The sequence below is a fragment of the Mobula birostris genome, chromosome 8, assembly GCF_030028105.1.
Source record: "Mobula birostris isolate sMobBir1 chromosome 8, sMobBir1.hap1, whole genome shotgun sequence".
NCBI lineage: Eukaryota > Metazoa > Chordata > Chondrichthyes > Myliobatiformes > Myliobatidae > Mobula > Mobula birostris.
The window spans coordinates 73073879-73099550 of NC_092377.1; the positions used below are offsets into that span (position 1 = coordinate 73073879).

Sequence of the window (25672 nt, forward strand, 5' to 3'; positions counted from 1 at the left end):
GCATTTGTAGTGTTCTAATTTGTTCTGTATTTTATTTAGTTATGGAATTTGTTACTCAGTTAAATGGTAGTTTGTGTTCTTTATACCTTTTTAACTATTTTCATGAAACTTCAGCTAATTGGGACAGCCACTTAATTGGGCCAAAATGTACTGGTCCCAATGTGTCCCAATTAAACAGAATTGTATACGTATATTTTGTTATGGTATTTTCATTTGCCTCTGCACTCCAGTTAAGTTCCAGGTAAAATTCCCCAAGTGATTTAGTTAGTAGAGTAAAAGACAAAACTCATGAGTCTAAAAAAGGACAGTTCTCATTTATTCACAGAACAATTAAGTTTTAATAACCCTGTTTCCCATAAGAACATTATATTTGAAGGACTAATATTCTTGTTGCATTTTTTTGCCCTAAAATCTATCACCATCTGCAACCTTAAATACTGCCTTATGTATGCTTGATCTGTTTTTTTTTCCATGGAAAGCAAGTTTATTTTCACTCTCATCTTCTTAGCCTCAGGATTATTTTAGGCTAACACTGCTGGTTTCTACAACATCTCACAGTTTGCTGCTCACTATTGTATGAGTAAGGTCAGCCAAGCTTAAGCAAGCAAAACTTCATCTACTTTTCATTCAGCCCACAGAAGAAGACAGAACACGCACAGGCATTTTCCTATTCAGGCTATTCATTTCAGTTTCAACCCTCAGGTGCACTCCCACCTCCAACCCCCCACCCACCCCCAACCTCTCCACCCATTATCACAGCATATATAATTCTAGAGCAAACCTGTCCTGTATCTGGATGTTTATTGCTTGTAATTTGATGTGCCTCTTTAGGCCCAGTTCCATAGATTGCATCCTCTGAGCTACATACTGATAGCTGTGAGAACTTGCAATACATATTAAAAGAGAACCACTGAAACCAACCATGTTTTTTAATAGCATGGCATTAACCAGTTAAACAGCACTATATGGTCAGTAAATCTTGCTACAGAAGTTCTCAATTTTGATTTCTTTTTTCACAGTATTAAAAGTGACTCTCAAAGCTGTTTAATATCATTCCCAGAGGCATTTTCTAGCCAGGAAATCTCAATACCATATCCTGATTTGGGCTGCTAACAGCCATTCAAAAAATAGCGATATTCCTATTGTTCAGGAGCATTACTATTTTGTTAACAGCATGCATATTATATATTTCAATATGACAGTGAGTTGTAACTATCCTCAGGATAAAGAAGACGATCCAGAAAAGCTCAGTGCTGCTGAGATCGCTGGGAGAGATGATGAAATCTTGGCAATATGTAAACTTCATGGAAAGAAGGGAACAACCACAATAGAACAACTGAAGGCATTAGACTTGGAATATCATTACTTGAAGGAACAAGGACAGTCTGCAAGAGCTGACTACATTCAAACACTTTACAACTGGAAATCCCAAAAGTCTGTAAAGGTATGAATCTATAACATTACATTTTCAAAGAATAAAGTAATCAGATCAACACAAACAGAAATTTATTTAGAACACTTTCTCCTAATGAATGACACAAAGAGTTATTGTATAACTGTGATAATCTAACTTGCCTTAACTTTCTCTACCAATCCACATTTTTTGGCATGAATAACAATATCTTTGTCAAAAAGGGTCTACTGCTTTCCTGGTGTGTATGATAAATAAACATTCATTTGTCTATTCGTGATATCTTTGTCCTCTGTCATCTCTGTACCATTGCCCGACCTAGTGGAACTAAACCCATCTGGCCCAATCCTATCTGTCCAGTCATACCTAGAGAACTACCTCCAATGATTTGTCTACCCTTTCTGATCCTTTAATCCTTTGCTCCTCCTGTTTTTCTCCAACATGCTCTGCCACACCAGTCCTCATTGAGAGGTTCAGCCATGGAAAGGGCAGACAGCTTTAAGTTCCAGGGTGTCAGCATTTCAGAGTGCCTGTCCTGGGCCCTACACATTGATGCAGTCATGAAGATGGAACGGCACTAGCTATACCTCATTGGGAATCTTGAGGAAATTTGGTGTGTCACCAAAACTCTTGCAAATTTCTACAGGTCTACAGTGGAGAGCATTGTGACTGGTTGCACTGCAGCCCGGTAAGGAGGCTCCAATTCACAGGACTGCAAGATGTTGGAGAAGATTGTGGACCTAGCCAGATCCAGGACTGATACAATCCTCCCCACCATCAAGGACCTCTTCAAGAGACAGTGCCTCAGGAAGGCAGCATTCATCACCATCTGCATACCCTCTTCTCATTACTACACACTCAATGATTCAGAAACAACTTCTAACCTTCTGCAAACACGAGGAAATCTGCAGATGCTGGAATTTCAAGCAACACACACATAGAAGTTGCTGGTGAACTCAGCAGGCCAGGCAGCATCTCCAGGAAGAGGTACAGTCGATGTTTCGGGCCGAGACCCTTCATCAGGGCTAACTGAAAGAAAAGCTAATAGGAGATTTGAAAGTGGGAGGGGGAGGGGAAGATCTGAAATGATAGGAGAAGACAGGAGGGGGAGGGATGGAGCCAAGAGCTGGATAGTTGATTGGCAAAAGGGATGTGAGAGGATCATGGGACAGGAGGCCCAGGGAGAAGGAAAAGGGGAGGGGGGGGGGAAAAAGACCCAGAGGATGGGCAAGGGGTATAGTGAGAGGGACAAAAAGGAGAGAGAGAAAAAGAATGTGTGTATATAAATAAATAATGGGTGGGGTACAAGGGGGAGGTGGGGCATTAGCGGAAGTTTGAGAAGTCAATGTTCATGCCATCAGGTTAGAGGCTACCCAGACAGAATATAAGGTGTTGTTCCTCCAGCCTGAGTGTGGCTTCATCTTTACAGTAGAGGAGGCCGTGGATAGACATGTCAGAATGGGAATGGGACGTGGAATTAAAATGTGCGGCCACTGGGAGATCCTGCTTTCTCTGGTGGACGGAGCGTAGGTGTTCAGCGAAACAATCTCCCAGTCTGCGTTGGGTCTCGCCAATATATAGAAGGCCACATCGGGAGCACCAGACACAGTATATCACGCCAGCCGACTCACAGGTGAAGTGTCGCTTCACGTGGAAGGACTGTCTGGGGCTCTGAATGGTAGTGAGGGAGGAAGTGTAAGGGCATGTGTAGTACTGTTCCGCTTACAAGGATAAGTGCCAGGAGGGAGATCGGAGGGGAGGGATGCGGGGGGGACGAATGAACAAGGGAGTCGCGTAGGGAGCGATCCCTGTGGAAAGCGGGGGGGGGGGGGAGGGAAAGATGTGCTTAATGGTGGGATCCCGTTGGAGGTGGCGGAAGTTACGGAGAATTATATGTTGGACCCGGAGGCTGGTGGGGTGGTAGGTGAGGAATAGGGTTCCCCTTCCTAGAGATGTTGCCTGGCCTGCTGCGTTCACCAGCGACTTTTATCTAACCTTCTGCACTGCTTATTTTTTAATGAATAGTAATTTTATATCTTTGCACTGTACTGCTGTAAAATAACAAATTTTACATCACATAAGACAGTGATAACAAACCTGATTCTGATTCTGTAATGACTGCAAAGCTGGGGTATCAAAAAAAAATAGGACATGGGTTTATGATGAGAGAGAAAATATGAACAGGATTTCAGGGGAAAGTGAAGGGCCTGCTCTTGTGCTGTGTAGCGCTATGGCTTTAGGTTTCACATCAATTCCATATTTTAGATTCCATCAGCTCTGCTACATTACAGCTTACTCAAATGCTGTGCTGTTTTATGTTATCACATTTTTGTCCAACACAGATTTGACCTAAATATTGAAAATATCAAACCTATTGCATTTGGTATTCAAAACAGATCCTGTTCCCCAGTCACTGACTCTAAGAGCCTGAACCAGACTTTTAACTGTTTTTGTGTCATATCAAATCCTGATTTATTATTTAAACTATTCATTAAGCTTACCTATTTCCACCTATGTAGCACCAGTTCCCTCTATATTAGCATCAACTTACCTGCTGTTAAAAGCCTCACCCATGTTTTAGTTATCTCAATACATTATTATTCAAAGCCATTCCTGGCAGGTCTCCTATATTCAGTAAGTATAAACATTGTCTGAAAGTCTGTATAAACAGCAGCATTTACAATGCAAATGCTAATACTTTGAATGATAAATCTCCAGAAATACACTGTCACCTGCTAATAAACCTAATGAATCATATAATATCACTTTTTGAAGATTTCTATTCACTATTTTTCTGTCAATGTATGATAGCCCAAGTGGGCATGCTAGTTTAATCACCCTCCACACAATCAATGTAAAAGGCTGTAAAAGGCATGTCACCAGAGAACAGGTCCAGAGAGGTCTTGCCTGACAAGCAACTTGACAGAAGTCTTTAATACATGAACTTAGTAGGGCAGAGGAGAATAGGCATGTGTGGAACAACACTGCTTGTTGACATAGCCTGTATTTAACAGTATAGAGCTATCCGCTGTGATTTTCCTAGCTGTTGTCTTTCCTATTATAAATCTTGTCTTGGATGCACTAATATGGAACCTTAAGAACATAAGTAAAGGCTGTTGCATTGAACATTAGCTTGATTTGGAGTAGTACATATTTCTGGATACCTTTACATTTGCCAAGGACCTCAATTCCTGACTTTTTGATGCAAATTTTAAGGTTTGTAATTGCCCCTGCACCTTTTTACCAGTAAAAAACCTACAAATGATGGCAGCGGAAATGCAACCCACAAAGTTATCTGCTTTGAGCTTTCAACTTTATTGCCTTAAAGGCAATAGTTCTTATATTCTTAGAACATCCCGCTTTAACTAACTAACCTTGTTTCATGTAAAACCATGGTGTTAATAGTTCAACACTCAAACAACATTCATTTGAGTTCTATACTTCTGATCTCAAATTTAGCCTTACAGGTGTCTGGATGGTTGTGGATATGGAGATGACTGTTGCCTTCAGCCTCCTATCCGTAGGATCATACTAGGCTGCTGCTGTTGATCTCTGCCACATCTCAGAGTCTGCTACTTCCTGCAATACAAAGGAGGTCACTAAATTCCATACTCAAGCAGAGAAGATTTTGTTTGCTTTTCCTCAATCCCACAGGAACAGATAGAGTAAACACAAAGATCTGCCTGCATACAAGCTTCTGCAAAGTGCATATATTCACTAAATGTACCCATATCTTTGCAAAGACTTCCCTGGTAATCTACTGCTGGGAGTACCTGACCATGGTCCAGGAGCATCTCTGTGGCTCATATAGACAAAGAACATACCTCCTGCAGTGTTTTGTTTACCAGTTTGTTCTGGCCCCACCCATGCGAGAATCACACAGCCTCCTACTCCAAGATCTCCAACTCTCCTCACATCATTGCAATATCATTCAAAGCAACATTACTCTTCAACTGGAAGAGTGTTATATGCTATGTTCTTTATAGAGCTCACTGCAGTGATGGCATCATCTGTGATAAATAGCAGTGGTTGCAATTAACTTGCAAAGCATTAACAGGGAAATGACAATTTCAGCAATGTTACTTAGAGAAATGTCATTTTGTGAGCCTCACAAATAAAAATCTCTATCTTTGTGATTTTCATGAACAGAGTTTGAGTAGCCCTCAATGTTCTTGTACCATCAGTAAAGAAATTTCTAATCTACTTAGATTAGATTATGAGGACACTCAGTCCTCGTTTATTGTCATTTAGAAATGCATGTATTAAGAAATGATACAATGTTCCTCCAGAGTCATATCACAAAAAAAACAGGACAAACCAAAGGCTAACGCTGACAAGACCACATTATTATAACATATAGTTACAGCAGTGCAAAACAATACCATAATTTGATAAAGAGTAGACCATGGGCACGGTAAAAAAAAGTCTCAAAGTTCCGATCGACTCCCGATAGTTCCGATAGCAGACAGCAAAAGGGAGAAACTCTCCCTGCCATAAACCTCCAGGCGCCGACAACTGCCGATGCATTGGAAGCACCCAACCACAGCTGACTCTGAGTCCATCCGAAAACTTTGAGCCTCTGACCAGCCCTCCAACACCAAGCACCGAGCACCATCTCCGCCAAGCGCTTTGAGCCCACCCCGGCTGCCGAGCAACAAGTAAAGCCAAGGACTTGGGGCCTTCTCCGCCGAAGATTCTGGATCACACAGTAGCAGCGGCAGCGAAGAAGGCATTTCAGAAGTTTCTCCAGATGTTCCACTGTACTCTCACATCTGTCTCCATCAAATCAGGATTGTGCACGGCACCCTACTTGACAGATTACAGATATTCACCGGAGTGGCCACTGCGCGCTGCCATCTTCTCCTCCTCTTGATCTACTTTGTATGAATTGAATGGAAGCTCCATCCACTCACCCTTATTCAGAATCAGGTTTATTATCACCGGCATGTGAGGTGAAATTTGTTAACTTAGCAGTTCAATGCAATACATAATCTAGCAGAGAAAGAAAAAAAAATAATAAATAAAATAAAACATAATAAATAAACATGTAAATCAATTACATGCACTGAATAGATTATTAAAAATGTGCAACAACAGAAATACTGTATATTAAAAAAGTGAGGTAGTGTCCAAAGCTTCAAAGTCCATTCAGGAATCGGATGGCAGAGGGGAAGAAGCTGTTCTTGGACCGCTGAGTGTGTGCCTTCAGGCTTCTGTATCTTCTGCCTAATGGCAACAGTGAGAAAAGGGCATGCCCTGGATGCTGGAGGTCTTTAATAATGGACGCTGCCTTTCTGAGACACTGCTCCCTAAAGATATCCTGGGTACTTTGTAAGTTAGTGCCCAAGATGGAGTTGATTAGATTTACAACCTTCTGCAGCTTCTTTTGGTCCTGTGCAGTAGCCTCTCTATACCAGTGATGCAGCCTGTCAGAATGCTCTCCACGGTGCAACTATAGAAGTTTTTGAGTGTATTTGTTGACATGCCAAATCGCTTCAAACTCCTAATAAAGTATAGCTACTGTCTTGCCTCCTTTGTGACTACATCAATGTGTTGGGACCAGGTTAGATCCTCAGAGATCTTGACACCCAGGAACTTGAAACTGCTCACTCTCTCCACTTCTGATCCCTCTATGCGGATTGGTATGTGTTCCTCCATCTTACCCTTCCTGAAGTCCACAATCAGCTCTTTCGTCTTACTGACATTGGGTGCCAGGTTGTTGCTGTGGCACCACTCCACTAGTTGGCATATCTCACTCCTGTACACCCTCTTGTCACCACCTGTGATTCTACCAACAATGGTTGTATCGTCAGCAACTTTGTAGATGGTATTTGAGCTATGCCTAACCACACCGTCATGTGTATACAGAGAGTAGAGCAGTGGGCTAAGCACACATCCCTGAGGTGTGCCAGTGTTGAGCGTCAGCAAGGAGGATATGTTATCACCAATCCACACAGACTGTGGTCTTCTGGTTAGGAAGTCAAGTATCCAATTACAGAGAGAAGTACAGAGGCCCAGGTTCTGCAACTTCTTAATCAGGATTGTGGGAATGATGGTATTAAATGCTGAGCTATCGTCGATGAACAGCATCCTGACATAGGTGTTTGTGTTGTCTAGGTGGTCTAATTTCCCCCAGGATCAATAAAGTATGACTATGACTATGACTATGACTAAAGCCGTGTGAAGAGCAATGGAGATTGTGTCTGCCATTGACCTACTGTGATGATAGGCAAATTGCAATGGGCCCAGGTCCTTGCTGAGGCAGGAGTTCAGTCTAGTCATAACCAACCTCTCAAAGCATTTTATCACTGCCGATGTGAGTGATAGTCGTTAAGCAGCCCACATCATTCTTCTTTGGCACCGGTATAATTGTTGCCTTTTTGCAGCAAGTGGGAACTTCTGCCTGTAGCAGTGAGAGGTTGAAAATGTCCTTGAATACTCCCGCTAGTTGGTTGGCACAGATTTTCAGAGCCTTACCAGGTACTCCATTGGGACCTTCTGCCTTGTGAGGGTTCACTCTCTTTAAGGACATCTAACATCGGCCTCTGAGACAGAGATCACAGGGTCATCAGGTGCAGCAGGATCTTCACAGCTTTTGTTGTGTTCTCCCTTTCAAAGCGTGCATAGAAAGGCATTGAGTTCATCTGGTGGTGAAGCTTCGCTGCCATTCATACTATTGGGTTTCGCTTTGTAGGAAGTAATGTCTTGCAGACCCTGCCAGAGTTGCCGTGCATCTGATATCACCCCTAATCTCGTTTGAAATTGTCCCTTCACCCTTGAAATAGCCCTCCGCAAATCATACGTGATTTTCTGGTACAGGCCTGGATTGCCAGACTTGAATGCCACAGATCTGGCCTTCAGCAGACGACGTACCTCGTGGTTCATCCATGGCTTTTGGTTTGGGAATGTACAGTATTCATCAGTGCCTCCAAATGTAACAAGATATTTTATATTGCTGTGTTATAAACAGTGCATCAGCCATGAATTTAGACTGTGGCCATTTGGATAAGTTCATCAAATCAGTCCAGGCATTTATGCATAAAATTGCACCATATGTATAGCACAGAAACAACTATTTGGTCCATCCATGTCAGAGCTTGTAGTCCACTTGAGCCTCCTTTCATCCTTTCTTACCAAAATCTTTTGCCATGTCCGTCTCTTTCATTGTATGATTAATTTATTTCCCTTAACTATCGATTATTAACCTAAAACAATGCCCTTATCAGGGATAACTTTCACTTTTTTATTACTATCTGATATTGATATGCTCTTTGCTATGTACAGTTAAATTGCAAGTTATTTCTCAATTTATGAATTATTGCTATTGACTATTTAGGATACATATGTTAAGAATGTTTCATCCCTGGAACAAAAGTATATCAATTTCTGCCCATGATGTATTTTGTGCGAAACTTTATGGCATACCATTTAATTTCATTGCAATCACACTGCTTTTCTTGCGGAATGCATCAGAATTCATTTTATACACCCCCCAAGATGGCTTCGAAATGAACCAGCAGTTCTGAGTATTGCAACTCCTCAGGGGCATCACTGCAAACTATTGTGTTCACAGAATGTTAAGTCTAATTAATAGAAAGGGCAGAGACAGAAATGAGCATTTGGTGAACATTGATCATTCAATGGGTCAACAGTGTGACAAAAAAAATTGTGTCCAAAATGACCATTGATTGTTATGTAACGTTGTGGTGGATATATTGCGGGGGAAAAGAAATGAAATCTGATTAGATCTGAATCAACAGCACGTGCTCCTGAGTTCAAAGATAATCAAGGGAACGGCAAGATTATTATATCAAGTTTTGAACAAGTATACAAGGGCTGATAGGTCTGAAAAGGCCACCAATGCTGCTTTGAACATTTTAAGAAGCATACAAGCCTGCATAATATTCACTTTACAGGGAAAACAGCAAGTGTAGATACAGTGGCAGCAGAAAATTTTCCAAAGGAGCTGAAACAAGATCAGTGATAAAAATGGCTATTCTCCAAAACAAGTGGAAATGTGGATCTTTTGCAAGAGGATGCTCTCATGCACAGTCATCCAGGGAGATAAAAAATTGCTCCGGACTTCAAAGCAAACAAACATTACCATAATTTTTGTGGAGACATTGCCAAGTGTAACTATAGGCTGAAGCTATTTTAATCTACCAGTCACAGAGCACAACTAAAAATGACACAATTTGGGTCAAGTAGAGTTCCCCTGAAATCCTGAAACTCAGCAGTGAAAAACTAGTCACAAAAAGCCATGATGGCCAAGTGGTTAAGGTGTTGGACTTAAATGGACATAAATCCAAGTGTGCTGGAATCCCACTCCTGGAATTAGGATTTTTGGGGTGCCATGGTAGTGTAGTAGTTAGCTTAACACTGTTACAGTGCCAGCAACCCGGGTCCAGTTCTGCTGTTGTCTGTAAAGAGTCTGTATGTTCTCCTCGTGACTGTATGGGTTTCCTCCTACGTTCTAAAGATGTACGAGTTAATAGGTTAATTGATTACCTGGATATAACTGAATGGCACTGGCTTATTGGACAGGAACTATACTGTATCTGTAAGTAATTTTTTTTTTAATTGCTGCTTCATCATACGAAGGAAGGGAATATTCCAAGAGACTTCAGAAATGCAGTAACCATGACCAAATTCAAAAAAGTCTGGTAAAGGGAGGTGCTCCTGGCTGCCTGCCACTGGAAAAGTGATCACCAGGATCTCCTTTACCACTCCTTAATGGCTGAAGATATGGTCTGCAAACCACAGTGTGGGTTCTATTCATCCAGAAGCTCAGTGGACAAAATTTTCACCATGTGACAAGAACAAAAAAAATGCAGTAAACAGCATATGTAATTTCTATTTACCTCACCAAAGACCTTGTCTCCATCATTGCAAAGGGCTTTGGAACAACCTCCTCAAATTCAGCTTCCCGCAAAAGTTTGTCTTTGTCTCTGTCTCCACAACAGCATATAAGTTGTGACATTCATCAATAGGTCTACAACAGAACCATTCTTGGTGGATACTGGTGTCAAACAAGGCTGCACCATTGTTCCAATACTTTTCTCAGTCTTTCTTATAGTTGTTTGACCTCCAACAGACCTCCCACAGAAGTGGAGCTAACTTCAGAACTATTAAGAAGCTTTTCACCCATAGAAGTTCTACTCCAAAACTAAGATTGCACAGATGTCAGTGTCAAGCTGCAGTATGCAGAGGGTACTCATATCTGTCTATTCTCAGATATCAAGATTCAAGATCATCCAACACTTTCACTAAGGTATTCAAGAGAACAGATCTTACATTCAACACCAATAAAATAAATGATTTCTACCTACCTGCCACCACAGCACCACACAGGCTAGAATAGTTCACAGTAGAAAATGTGAACCACTTACCATATCTCAAGAGCCACCTTTCAGCATCAAACGACGTTAATGATGAAATTTACCATTACCTTCAATGTACCAGCACAGACCTGGTCTACCTACTGCAAGCTTTTCAAAACATTGGCTAACTGCACAAAATCCTCTAAAATCACTGGAAAGACAATAGAAACAAGGTCAAAGTTCTGTCCCAGGCAATTATCCTCTTCATTAAGATGCTGGTTACACTCAGTTGGCCTCATTGGTTACGTCCAACCCCAGACTCCCAAAACACTATTCTAATCTCTGTTCAGGAAAGAAAACCAAGGGAACAATGGAAAATGTTCAAGACAAATGCAATATTCCATTGACCACTGGGATTCTCTGGCCCATGATGTCTCACAGTGGAGAAGGAATATTCAGATGATATTGAGATATTAAAGCCACAAATTGGAAGAAGAAAGAGACACTTTGTAAGTGGCAGAAGGAGCAGACCATCTCAAGAACTATCCTGTGCTTAATTTGTGGAAGACTCTGTAGATCCCACATTAGCTTTATTAGCCACTGCCAAATCTACAAAAATAAAATGGAATTAAGTAGTTCTTGATTTTAGGAGACTGCCTGAGAAGACATACAGTATCTTCAACATGTTAAATATCTCTGGGTTATGTTCCAGAGGTGCCTTTGAAAACTAGCAAAAGAATTAGAAGTTATGGGGTCACATTGGAAGTGGTAACCTTTCTGTATTTGCATATAGTGGCTTGCATACAGATAACTCTGAACAAGGTGTAGCAGACAGTGAGGAAGGTTTTCAGAGCCTGCAGAGGGACTTAGACCAGCTGGAAAAATGGGCTGAAAAGTGGCAGATGGAGTTTAATACAGATAAGTGTGAGGTATTGCACATTGGAAGGACAAACCAAGGTAGAACATACAGAGTTAATGGTAAGGCACTGATGAGTGCAGTAGAACAGAGGGATCTGGGAATACAGTTACAACAGTCCCTAAAAGTGGTGTCACAGGTAGATAGGGTCGTAAAGAGAGCTTTTGGTACATTGGCCTTTATTAATCAAAGTATTGAGTATAAGAGCTGGAATGTTATGATGAGGTTGTATAAGGCATTGGTGAGGCCGAATCTGGAGTATTGTGTTTAGTTTTGGTCACCAAATTACAGGAAGGATATAAATAAGGTTGAAAGAGTGCAGAGAAGGTTTACAAGGATGTTGCCGGGACTTGAGAAACTCAGTTACAGAGAAAGGTTAAAGTTCTAACTTTATTCCCTGGAGCGTAGAAGAATGAGGGGAGATTTGATAGAGGTATATAAAATTATGATGGGTATAGATAGAGTGAATGCAAGCAGGCTTTTTCCACTGAGGCAAGGGGAGAAAAAAACCAGAGGACTTGGGTTAAGGGTGAGGGGGGAAAAGTTTAAAGGGAACATTAGTGGGGGCTTCTTCACACAGAGAGTGGTGGGAGTATGGAATGAACTGCCAGACGAGGTGATAAATGCGGGTTCTTTTTTAACATTTAAGAATAAATTGAACAGATACATGGATGGGAGGTGTATGGAGGGATATGGTCCGTGTGCAGGTCAGTGGGACTAGGCAGAAAATGGTTCAGCACAGCCAAGAAGGGCCAAAAGGCCTGTTTCTGTGCTGTAGTTTCTATGGTTTCTAAGAACTGGTAAAATTCCAAGTGGATAATTCTAGTGCAGTTTCCAGCAGCAGTTTGTAGGGGTCAGATTTTAAAATTCATTATTCCAAAAATAGATGATAATTCAGAGGAGAATTCAGTTCTAAGTATTTAAGACTGGGGGTAAGATGTCAGCCGTGAAAATTGTGCTAATGTGTTCAAAGTATATCATAAATAGGATTAAATGTAAAATATCCTTTTAAATCTCATAAGCAAATATTATATTTATATTTATAACTTGAAAGAATACAGAATATAGCTTTGCCTGTAATGTCAGAAATGCAAGCATAGCATTAAATAATACTTACTCCACCGTGATTTTACCCCATATCTTCTCATATTTTTACCGCAAATTTATATGCTTTTGACATATGACTGATGCTCTCTATTAACATTGATGGACATATAATTTAGGACAGTCAAAAGAAACCAACACAATCTGATGGGCAAAATTACATGGACTGGGCTTTTCTGAAGTACATGGATGCTTCATCTCTGCAACCTCAAAAATGGCAATATAATTTCCATGTTGGACGTTTGCTGTTATTTCAAAAGAAGAATAATGAAGCATTGAAGTTTTTGCACACAGCACTAGCACAGAAACCAACAGAACCTTCTACTAGGTGAGTAGTTAAACTTGCCTTTGAAACCTGGGTAAGGATTCCTGATTACACTTTTTACTTATGTAACTGTTTCAATGGTTTTTTTTTTGTCTTTTATTAGCTTTGGAAAATGGAACATAGAACATAGAACAGAACAGCACAGGACAGGCCCTCGGCCCACAATGTTGTGCCAAACCAATTAAATTAGTAATCAAAAGGCTAACTAAACAAAGGTCTTCTGCCTACACAATGCCATTCCAAGCACCTACCTCCCTCTGTGTAAAAAAATACTTAACCCGCACTTCTCCTTTAAAATTGCCCCCTCTCACTTTATGCCCTCTGGTATTAGACATTTCAACCTGGGGGAAAAGATACTATCTGTCTACTCTAGTCTATATCTCTCATAATCTTATCAACCTCTATCAGATCTCCCCCCTCAACCTATGTCACCCCAGAGAAAACAACCCAAGTTTGTCCAATCTCTCAATATAGCACATGCTCTCAAGTCCAGGCAATGTCTTGGTAAGCCTCTACTGCACCCTCTCCAAAGCCTCGAAAGCCTTCTTATAATGGGGCGACCAGATCTGTATGCAATACTCCAGATGCGGCCTAAGTATATTTATAAAGCTGCAGCATAACTTCTTGGCTTTTGCACTCAGTGCTTTGACTAATAAAGGTAAGCATGCCATATGCCTTCTTAACCAGCGTATCAGCATGTGTACCCACTTTCAGGGACACAAAGATCCCTCTGCTCATCAATCCTGTTAAAGGGCTTGCACTTAACAGTGTACTGTCTCTTTACATTTGACTTACCAAGGTGAATCACCTCACGTTTATCTGTGTTAAACTCCATCTGCCATTTCTCTGGCCATGTCTGCAACTGATCTATATCCTGTTGTATTCTTTGCCAGTCTTCTATGCTATTTATACCATCAATCTTTGTATCAATTACAAACTTACTAACACACCCATGTGCAGTTTCATCCACGTCAATTATATACATCACAAACACGAGAAGTTCCAGTACAGATCCCTGCAGAACATCACTAATAACAGACCTCCAGCTAGAATAAGTTGCTTTGACCATGACCCTTTTAGTTAGATTTTCTTTAATCTTCCTTTGTGATCTACAATTACAATTATTTCAATCGATAACTTTTTTATCTCTACATCCATTCACTGTTTCCAGCTGTGCAGTACTCCAAAACTGTAAAATGACTTACAAACATTGTACATGGAACAGATGCATTAATGGAAGAGCTAGAAAAGTACATTAGAGAGAAACAGATGGACTTTGAGGAAGCTCATCTGGAGCATCAACACAACTTCAGGTTTAATTATTATTCAACCATACATGAATATAGCCAAATGTTCCTTCGAGGCCAAGGTACAAAACACATTGCCAATAGCACACTGCACATAGCCATAACACAAATACACAAACTGTATAGAACACACACAAAATGCTGGAGAAACTCAGCAGGCCAGACAGCATCTTTGGAAAAGAGTAAACAGTCGAGGCCGAGACACTTCATCAAGACTGGAAAAAAAGATGAGGTTAAGGGAAGAAAGTGGAGGGAGGGGAGGAAGAAGTACAAGGTGGTAGGTAATACATGAAACTGGGAGAGGGGGAGGAGTGAAGTAAAGAGCCAGGAAGCTGATAAGTGAAAGTGATAAAGGGTTGGAGAAGAGGGAATGTGATAGGAGAGGGTAGAAAACCATGAAAGAAAAAGAAGAGGAAGAAGCACCAGAGGGAGGTGATGGGCAGGTAAGGAGATGAGGTGAGAGAGGGTAACAGGAGTGGGAATGGTGAAGGGGAAGGCAATTACCAGAAGTTCGAGAAATCGATGTTCATGCTTTCAGTTTGGTGGTTACCCAGACGGAATATAAGATGTTGCTCCTCCAACCTGAGTGTGGCCTCATCGCGGCAGTAGAGGAGGCCATGGACTGACATGTTGGAATGGGAATGGGAAGTAGAATTGAAGTGGGTGACCATAGGGAGATCCCACGTTTTCTGGTGGACAGAGCATACGTAGGTGCTCATCGAAGCGGTCTCCCAGCCTACGTTGGGTCTCATTGATATATTCTGGTAATACAGGAGGATACACCGGGGGCAGCAAATGCAGTAGATGACCCCAACAGACTCACAGGTGAAGTGTCGCCTCACCTGGAGGGACTGATTGGGGCCTGAATGGTAGTGAGGGAGGAGGTGTAGGGGTAGGTATGGCACTTGTTCCACTTGCAAGGGCAAATACTAGGAGGGAGATCAGTGGGGAAGGATGTATGGACAAAGGAAACGTGTAGGGACTGATCCCTGTGGAAAGTTGAGGGCGGGGGAGGGAAAGATGCACTTGGTGGGTGGGATCCCGTTGGAGTTGGTGGAAGTTATGGAGAATTATGTGCTGGACACGGAGGCTGCTGGGGAGGTAGATGAGGACAATACGAACCCTACCTATCCCATAGTAAGTTGGCCTGGTACAACTTGTTCTTCCACCAAATGAGCACTGGAGGGCAGCACTGAGTGAAAATGGGAGAGCAGCATTGATGGAAGAAGCCAGCCCCCAACACAATATTGATTCCAGGGCACCCACAGAAGCCACTGGTCTCTCCCACACTGCGTTGGTGTCTCCTCCACTGAGCAGTTGCAACAGGCCACCCTCCTTGGCAGGAGGGCCTAGTCCTTTCCACAACCACGGCAACGCAGCTCCTCCGCTGTCAGTCTCTCCAGCAAACCAGTGAACCGGACTTGTAGTATTCTGTTACCAATGTCCGAAAGGCTCTTGCAATCACAATAAAATACATCTAAGTCAATCACTTGCACCGTGCACTGTCCAATGGTACACAACAAGTCCAGGCGACAACACAGCAATGGTACATACTAAGTGCAGCTCCATTGCTATGGAGCGACTCGCTGATGGGATAGTCCTGCAGTACCTAAGTATCCAGCAGTAACTTGCGATTATTTAAAAAAAATTGTACGAGATTAACAAATATACCTTTGATTGGACCTGGAGTGGCCGCTGTGTCCAAGCAGGCTGCCATCTTACCAGAAATTGTGGTCTAGATGGGTGAAATGAACCATTTCTGTGTTATAGATTCTGAGCAATTACAAAAAACAATATAATTATCATTTAAGAGTGTGATTAAGACCAACACCTGGGCATTTCTTAATTATTCATCAAGAAATGCAATTAAGGTAAGTTACTCAGCAAAATATTTCTTTAAGCAGGTTGGAAATTGTGTAGCTCAATTCATTAGGCATATTGTTATATTTTATTTTGGGTACAGCTATGAATAAATCTGTAATCTACTTAGCAGTGAATGCATTGTTTTAAACAAAAACTGAAAATGCTCAATGATACTTAAAAGGGTTGAAGTAGATTTTAAGTCTGATCATCATAAATGTGAGTCAACTACACAAAACCATCTTTGTTGCTGAGACTCAGTAGATGGAAATTAATGGAGACTGGTAAGGAAACGAAGCATGCCAAGTTTATCCATCAAAGGCTTTTGATGTTGTGGGAAAGTCATGGTTTTCCCTTTATCTATTACAAGTAAGAATTAACTGGAGCAATGCTATCCAATAAGTGCAGGAGGACTTGGCCTTAAAGTTATCAAGACTCAACTATGAAAAGTAATTAGAAGTTATTTATGGCAAGATGATTTGAAGTTGAGAGAATTAATTTTTAAAGTTAATTAGAATAAATACATGGTTTATGTAATGCTATGGGTGATTTGAAATAGTTTGACATAGTTAGGCAAGGTATAATAAATCTCTAGGTGAAAGAAAAAAGAAAGATGCTAGGTGTGGAGTGCAATAGGCTAGAGATAGACAGTGAACAAGTGGTGATATATCCATATCCTCAACTTGGGAATTGATATTTCCATGCTTGCTAAATTATATGGGTAAAACAAACAGTAAGGGAAGTAGTGAAGAGAAGTAAGTTCTCTTGCTTTGGCGCATTATGTTAAATGGATTGTTGTACTTTTTAAGGGGAAGAAATTGAATATGTGAGCACTTAAGTTGGAAAACTGCTAAGGCTTTCCCTCCAGCTAATGACATCTCCATGTAAATGACAATATTTTCTTGATGGAACAAAGGAAAACGAAGGAGCTCATGCAGTATAAATTCTCTCCCCCCCTCTCCCCCCCCCCTTTACTATTTCTTGAAAATTTTGGTGGGGCAAATTATTGTGAGTGAATGTAAAATATTTACCAACATTTGAGGATTTTTGCAATCTTAGGCCAAGTAACTTAATCTAACATTCTGATCTGTGTACAAACGATGTAAACTTCCTGCTTCCTCATTTATCATCAGGTTCTATGCAGGTCTGGTTGTGTTGGATCGGGATAATGGATTAGGTCCTCAAACACGATATGCTGTTCAATACCTACTGCAGGGTTTAGAACAATTACTGACTGACCTTGAATCTTTAGATCAGAACCCAGCAAGGTAAGGCTCTATATTTTGACGTAGTAACCTGATTCACATTCTACTCCACTTCTGAAATGTGGTTTCTGTCAAGTGAATGGAACTGAATTTCACAAGAAGAGTCAAAAGCATGGCAGCAAAATTTTTGGTGTATATAGTGCTATTTATGGAGATTTGAAACCCACTTATCGCAAGAATGGGAAGGGAAAAAAATCAGCTGAACAAAGTTCCACAAAGATTTTGGAAAGTTGTAACTTTGGAACCTATTTCTATAGATTGAGAGAGAATACAGAGGAAGGCTGTTGATGAACTCCATTCCCATATAGTAAATATAAAGACAATTGTCAGAGGATTTGTTTAGTGGCTCAGTATTGACAAAGGTATAGAAGACCTGACATTTCAACTATGGAAATAACACACAAGACCACCTCAGCAGTTTTGCATCGATTATTTTGTTAAGAAAAAGTATGAACAGCTTCTTACAATAATTGATTGCCATTTGGAAGTTGTTATAAGTACGTAGGGCTGTAAAGCGCCTTAGGCTGACGATGAAAGGCATACAACCTCTTTTTGCCATACTCGTAAATGTATTTTCATTAGATAAATAACATTTTGCAGTTTTATTTTATCCATTCAAGCAATTCATAAACCACAATGGAATAAGGTGCCATTTTACCTCTCCATACCCACCTTCCCTTAGATGGAGAAGCAGAAAGATCAGTTCCCATGGTAAAAAAGATATTGAAGAAACTAGTTACGGAAGATCAATTGACCATTATCATGAAACAATGACACAATATTTCTCCTAAGAAACAGATGAATCCCGCATTCCACAACAAGACATATTTATGGCTGAAATGACAATGGATACCAGACTCAGGGCACCATGCAACTTTGTCCAATCACAAATGAGAGAAAATCTGCAAATGCCTTCATTTAATTATATGACTTATAAAACCAACTGGCCGCACCAGTGATGGGGGGGTGAATACTTATGCAATCAATTATTTTGTGTTTTATACTTGTAATTAATTTAGATCACCTAGTAGAGATCTGTTCTCACTTTGACACGAAGGAATCTTTTTCTGTTGATCAGTGTCAAAAAAGCCAAATTAGATCCACTGTGATTCAATGTTGTAAAATAATAAAATATGAAAACTTAAAAGGGGGTGAATACTTTTTATAGGCACTAAATTGTCTGGTGTATTTTACCAATCATGTTATATCAGTGCCTTCTTGTTATAGCATTTCAGCCTATGGAAATGTCTATGTATTTACTCTATCTACACAGTTAATCATTTTAAACTCCTCCATCAAACTTCAGTCTATCCAGTAACCACAATTCTCATCCATGGGTCCACAAATTATATGTTACTGCATCCTCTTCAAACCTTTCATATCCCCAAAGTAAGGTAGTTGCAATTGGACAGAATGCTATAACATATACAAATTAGATGCTTTTACTTTGTGAAGTCCCAAAAAGCACCATACATGAATGTTTCTAATCACTTCCTATATCTAATTATTACCAACATCATTCGCAGTTTCTGGAATTTGATATTCATACCTTTAAGAACTTTAACATGGCAACAGGATAATTAATGTTCCCATGTAAATAGGAAACAAAGAAATGTTGATTTCAAATGAAGAGTTGCATCACCTGTAAAACACTTGCATGATGCAAAAACCTGTTTAAGCACTAGAGGAAGAATCCACTATAAGCTGCCTTTAGGGCTCAGCTGAGTAAGTAAATACTAAGAGTTTGCATTTCTGCAAGTTGTTTCACAGCAACAGGACGTTGACAAGTACTTAATAACCAAATGGTAAGTTTTCAATGGAGGTAAATGTCAAATCCAATTGTACACCTGGTAAGGCTCCACAAGTGGCAACGTGACATGCTCAGAACAGATTTATCAATGCAAGAAATCAAATAGAAAAGGCAACATAAAGCTAGTGTCAGGTCTCTTAGAATATTATTTAACTGCTTGTTCTTCTTCAGTGCTCTACAAAAGTGATTTCTGAATCTTGTGTGAGCCATAATGTTACTAGGAGGGCCATGGACTTTGAATATCTATACCAGTCAAAATGATCACCCTTCATCAGTGTTTGATATTCTCTACCCGGTGTTCTATGATGGGTCAATTGTTAGGTCATTCAAAACAGCAGCAGATAAATATCTGTGCATTAAGGGATTTAAGGAAAATATCTCTAAGGTAGAAGGTCAGCAATGATCTTGATGAATGGTGGGACAACTCCTACTATTTCTTATATTCTTATGTATAATGTTCTGTGGTTCTGAAACTCAGTGGCAAATATTATGAAAATTGGGAGTTCTGGCAGAAAGTTCAGTCATCTTTCGTGTGCATACATGAGCAGGAATCTAAATGACACTACAGAAGTACCTAGTGCTACCTAGGAGCCATTCCACACTACACATCTACTGACAGTGGTGTCTGGAATGAAATGATGAGGATGTGTTTTTTCTAAGAAATGTTTTCCAGCTACACCAAGTTCTGTCAAGCAATTATTCTTCATGTTATTCCCAGACAGCAAATTGATTTATTTTATATAACCTCAATTACTAAATGTTAGTGTCAAAAATGTGGTAGCTGATTAATTATAACTATTTTTTGATATATTGTATATAATATCTTTATCAATTCTTTTCGTTCCAGTGAAGATGCACCATTTCTTCGAGCTTTAAATACATTTTCTCTTCTGAATATTCAATTACTCAGAGGAATATTCAGACTAGGAACATTTCTCTTCAATCCACCTGCTGGACTGCCAGAAAAAACAATGGCACCTAAGCAAGTGCTTCACTTGTAAGTAGTAATATATCATTAGTTTTGCAATTGTATCAGATAACAACTTGTACATATTTCTAATGGTGTATAATCTAGTAACACCCCAAAAGTACATCACTGGATCGTTTACTGACAATAGTAACAATACTAAATCAAAGCAAAAAGTATGGTAACACAATCAAGCAAGGCTTGTGCATCAAGGAAATGTGTAATATATTGCTGAAGTATTTCATAAACCTGAATTAGTGGAAGAAAATACATCTGATTGCAATATTCATGTTAAAGATATTATGGACAGGAAAGATTATCCGAGTTTTTGAACTGTACATATTCCAATTAAGAGGCATGGCTAAATAAGAAAGGTGGATGCTGGGGGGAATTACAAAACAATGTTTTATTAGAGCAAAGAATGCAGAGGACCTACCATAATTAATTTCACTGCTATTGATGTTATAAGAAAAATATTAGAGATCCTTTAGTTTAGTTAATGCATTTTTAGAAATTACTTCATAAGACATGGAAAATAAATAGAAAATTATACAAATAAAGTATTAGTATAATTGGATGGGTAGGAAAAGGCTCCTGTAGATTGTAAACTGTGGTATGGACTAACTGGGTTGAATTGCCTATTACTTTGTACTTCCTATGTAAATGTTGGTAAATAAGCAATGGCATTTCATGAGATTCTATTTGTTTTCCATGTATCAGTTTAACACACACATTCTACTGAAAATATACAGTTTAATTATCATACTGTTGGTTTAGTTGTTTATATTTTTTATTAAATTCATTTATATATGGTTAATAGAAAAATCAATGTGATCCTTTATCAGTTCAGAGGACCAGGAGATCTTGTGGAGAAAGCATAAATTCTAAAATTATCTCTAAGTGTTTACTGTTCACTGTTTACATGTAACCAAATCTGTGTTAGGTTGTCAAGCATATAGGCCATTTGCCCACAAGAGTTATCTGAGATCTGAACTACAACATAGTTAAGTACTAAAAGGATAGAAAAGAATCCAAAATGATTGAATACCATTGCTTTTAGAAATGTATTTAATAGAGAGCTGAAAGCATCCTCCATTAAGGAAATGTTTAAAATTTAATTTATTTACAATACAACATTCCATAAAAGGAAATAAATAATACTATTTTTGCTGCTTTATTCCTTCTTCACCTTAAAGCAATAGGTCATGTCTAAATTGTTACCTCAGTAAGTTACTTGAGCTGCAATCTTTCATCACTATCTCATCTAAGATTCTTGAATGAAAGTCTTGTATGACTCAATACTTATTTAATGACTCAATACTTAGCATACAGAAAACATGAATGCTAAGCCCAACATGAGAGGTATCACTTATCCAATGCACTGTTAAATTGTTTGTTATCTCAGTTGAAAGTGAAGTTGTGCAGAATAGCATACAAGTTTGACCCCTTAACTTTTTTATCTATATTGAAATAAGATTATCTAATTATTTATTTTATTGTAAGCTGTTGGAGCATGATGTATGCAAATTGGCTACATTTTCTACATTCCAGCAGTAACTATGCCTCAGCATAATTGATTGGCATTAATGTGCTTTGAACCATCCTGAGACTCTGAAAGACAATATTGAATTCTCCTTTATGACTTTGTACTTCATTGTAGTCAGTTAATGACACTCACCTCATGCAAGAAAGGCTAAGGAAATATTATTTAACTTTTTAAAATTTTAATTGACTTGAAGTCTTAATTAATTTTCTGTGTTGTTATCAGTTCTGTAGATTTAGCTGCCTGGGCTTTGTGTAAATATCCATATCGTGGATCTTTAAGTCAAAAATTGGAATGGCTGCTTCTTGAATCCCATTTAACCCTTTTAGAGTTGTATTCCAAAAAATCAAATCCGAATGAAGAGATGATCAATAAAAGATGTCAGAATTTATCTTCACTATTAAAAAATACCAATATTCCAATCTGCAGTGAACTACTAGAGATGCAGCAAATGGTATGGACCATCAGGAATTACTGAAATTCACTTCAATATATTTGTAATATAACACTGTTCATATGACCCATAATTTTACAATGTAAGATAAATTGTCTATGGTAATTATATTATCTATGGTAATTATATTAATGTTTATAAATATTAATGCAATATTAATATTATTAATTTACCATACCTTAACCATCCATTTCCATAATTAAGTTTGATATATTCTGCATTGTTATGTTAAAAGTATGGTAATAATGTTTTAGTCGTTAAATTGCCAGATGACTCATCCAGTGGGCCTGGGACCAATAACACAAAGATGTGACTTCAAATCCCACTATGACAAATGTGGAATGTAAATAAAATTAATAATAAATAATGAATGTAATACATTGAAAGAAAATAGTGGCTTGGGCGGTCGACCACTGCTGGCTGAATTGTGTGATAAATTACTACCAGACTGTTCAGCAGCAGATAAAGCAACCATCCTGACGGATAAACTTATTCCATAACATCCTCACTGGTCTACCTATTACACATATATTTTTTTGCATGACAGCATATGTGTGAATGACTTCCGAAGACTTCTTGTGGTATTGTTCTATCAAAGGCACTTTCAATATACCAAATGGCATTAGCTCAGAACCGATCTGACAGATCCTTTAGGATGCACTGTAGATCAGTAGCAGCAGAAATATATATCCCTACAACCTGTATCCTTGTGGCCCAGCTTGTTCCTCACTCAACCATTTAGTCAAGCCAGGGGGTCGGCTCAGATGACTATGCCAGAAGTAGCAACAAGCATGTCTTAAAAATAACCTGACAAAGTTGCAAAATGGGAGTACTTACCAGGTAAGCAACATAACCAGCTTACAATAACCAGAGGTAATGATCCATAACCAAAATGTCATATCAAACCTCTGCAATTTTGCCATGTTTACTCATGAATAGTGGACAATTAAAGAGCTAAACAGGAGAAGAAAGTTCCAAGAACATTTTAGGTTTAGTAATTCCTCTGTGTAAAAATTTGTTCCTAAATTCTGTTTAGCAAAAGGTTTTAACTTATGGTGCTGCATAACCACATGAAACAGTAGAATATGATCCAAATTAATATATTTAGTATCTGTGGCCATTAATTAGTGCCTGAGCAAACATTTGCGATACATATATAAAATTCCCATCAGTAGGGTACCAATAAATAACTCTGCTTGTAATATTTGATATCCATGTGACGATCTATGAAACGTTAAGATCAACATTACTACTCAGTTGCTTGAAGTTTGGTGGAAGGCTGGCAGATCTCTACAATAACGAAATCCTCTTTTTATAGGTGTGCCAATTAAGAGTAGAAACAACTCCCTGTGACAGTAATGCTCTCTACATGCTTGGCTTGGCACAGATGGTTGAATATGACAATGAGTCTTCTCCAGCAAAAGCCAAACAACTGATTGAAGATGCTTGCTTAAGCTTCAAAGCCAGTATTAGCATGGAGAACAAACCAATATCTGGGAAACCACCAGTAGAACTAACTAGTAAGTCAATAGTTCTACATTTCTATACATTATGTGATATGATGAGAATACAATATATTATAAAGCTTGAAGGAATGGCAAAGAAGGAACTTGGAATTATGCACCTTGATTTCCCAGACAGCCAACTTTAGAAATCTTTTGTGGCATATATATATAACATTTATTTGCATGATGTAAAATCCCACAAAAGGACACATAATGAAGGATTAATATGCTTTTTCTATTATCATGCACTTCTCCTCATACACTTCTTTATCATTGGCAGAGTTCTGGTCTGACTATGTCGACTGCTGTCTCCAAAGGGAGGAGTGAAGACAGAAGGGACCAGATCCTGTGATTCTGTGTCTGTCAGTGTCTCAGTACCAGGTTTAAAGGTTGATACAATGAATCTGAATACCATCCAGAAATTGCTCTGTCTCTGTTTCTGGACATGAAGGAATCTCTTGTGTGCTATTTCTGTTTTCCTGTAGGAAAGGGATCTGTTCACACAATATACTCTCTGTTAACACAGTGGATGTGCAGAATTTCTGTTCATGAAAAACAGGGAGTTGCTCATGCACATAAACCAAATCAGAGGGTACAGGACATCAATATGAAAGATTGGTTGCAAACCTGGAAAAATTTATAATTCTCCTGCAGTAGCACTCTTATCTACAAACGTTTTACATTGATGAAGTGCTTTGAGAGGTTGATTATGGCTAGAATCAAATCCTGCCTCAGCAAGGACCTGGACCCACTGCAATTTGCCCATTGCAACAACAGGCAACAGTGGACACAATCACGCTGGCTCTCCACGTGCCCTTGTATCACCTGGACAACACATATATCTATGTCAGGATGCTGTTCATTGACTACAGCTCAGCATTTAACACTATCGTTCCTACAATTCTGATCAAAAGCTTCAAAACATGGGCCTCTGTACCTCTCTGTGCAAATGGACCCTTGACTTCCTAACTGGAAGACCACAATCTGTGAAGATTGGAAATAACATCGCCACCTCACTGACCATCAACACTGGTGAACCTCAGGGATGTGGACTTAGCCCACTGTTCTACTCTCTCTACACCAATGACTATGTGGCATGGCACAGCTTAAATGCCATCTATAAATTTGGTGATGATAAAACGATTGTTGGCAATATCTCAGATGGTGTCGGGAGTTTATACATCTTCCAGTAAGATGGTGGCACGTTTGATCACAGTGGCTTCTATGGGGTATCCAAAAGGTGCTACTGTCATATTTAAATGTATTTCTAATGATCACAAGGTCCTACTGGATATTAAGAATTTAAAGCACTGCAAGTCCACCCCATCAACAAGTTGCTCGCTAGCGGAAAAAATGAAGGAGCTGCACAGAATGCTACTGCCTGAGTCGAAGGAAGCTTATAGTAATGGTGACTGACAGCCTTGGTCTCTCTTCTTGTGATGGCAAGACCCTTTTGAACATTGTTAATGTGGAATGCAGTAAGTTTGATTTACTGATTCATTGGAAGAGAGCAGGAGCAAAGCCTTGGTCATAGCAAGGACGAGGCCTCAAGCCATGGTGTCGACTGTCTACAGCACAGGAGAGGGCTGATGTAGCCGGTGTGCTCCATTGGGATGGAGTAGTATTACAGACGGCTGCAATTCTAGCTGTTGCAGTACAGTGTATGACACTATCAAAGAGAAAAGCTCAAATGGTTGACAACATACCTCCTGTAACGTTGAGTCTGTTGGAAGTCCATTGTCTCAGTCCCAGAGGATTTTCTAGTGACAACACTGTAGGCCCAACCATTTTCAGCCTCATCAATGACCTTCTTTCCAAAATAAAATCACAAGCAGGATGCTTTCTGAATGTATTTTTCTATTTGCAATCCCTTAGAAAAAGAACT

General features: G+C 39.4%; 1 protein-coding gene across 4 annotated transcripts in view; it reads left to right on the top strand.

Moving 5' to 3' along the window:
* Nucleotides 1–25672, top strand: part of LOC140201399 (uncharacterized) — an 80294-nt gene that overhangs the window by 39138 nt on the left and 15484 nt on the right. For all 4 annotated transcript variants that reach the window (XM_072265445.1, XM_072265447.1, XM_072265446.1 and 1 more), the window contains 6 exons: nucleotides 1223–1444; nucleotides 12871–13079; nucleotides 17377–17511; nucleotides 20166–20315; nucleotides 22054–22282; nucleotides 23601–23802. In XM_072265445.1, the coding sequence (XP_072121546.1) occupies nucleotides 1223–1444; nucleotides 12871–13079; nucleotides 17377–17511; nucleotides 20166–20315; nucleotides 22054–22282; nucleotides 23601–23802 (1147 nt within the window). The remainder of the gene's footprint in view (nucleotides 1–1222; nucleotides 1445–12870; nucleotides 13080–17376; nucleotides 17512–20165; nucleotides 20316–22053; nucleotides 22283–23600; nucleotides 23803–25672) is intronic.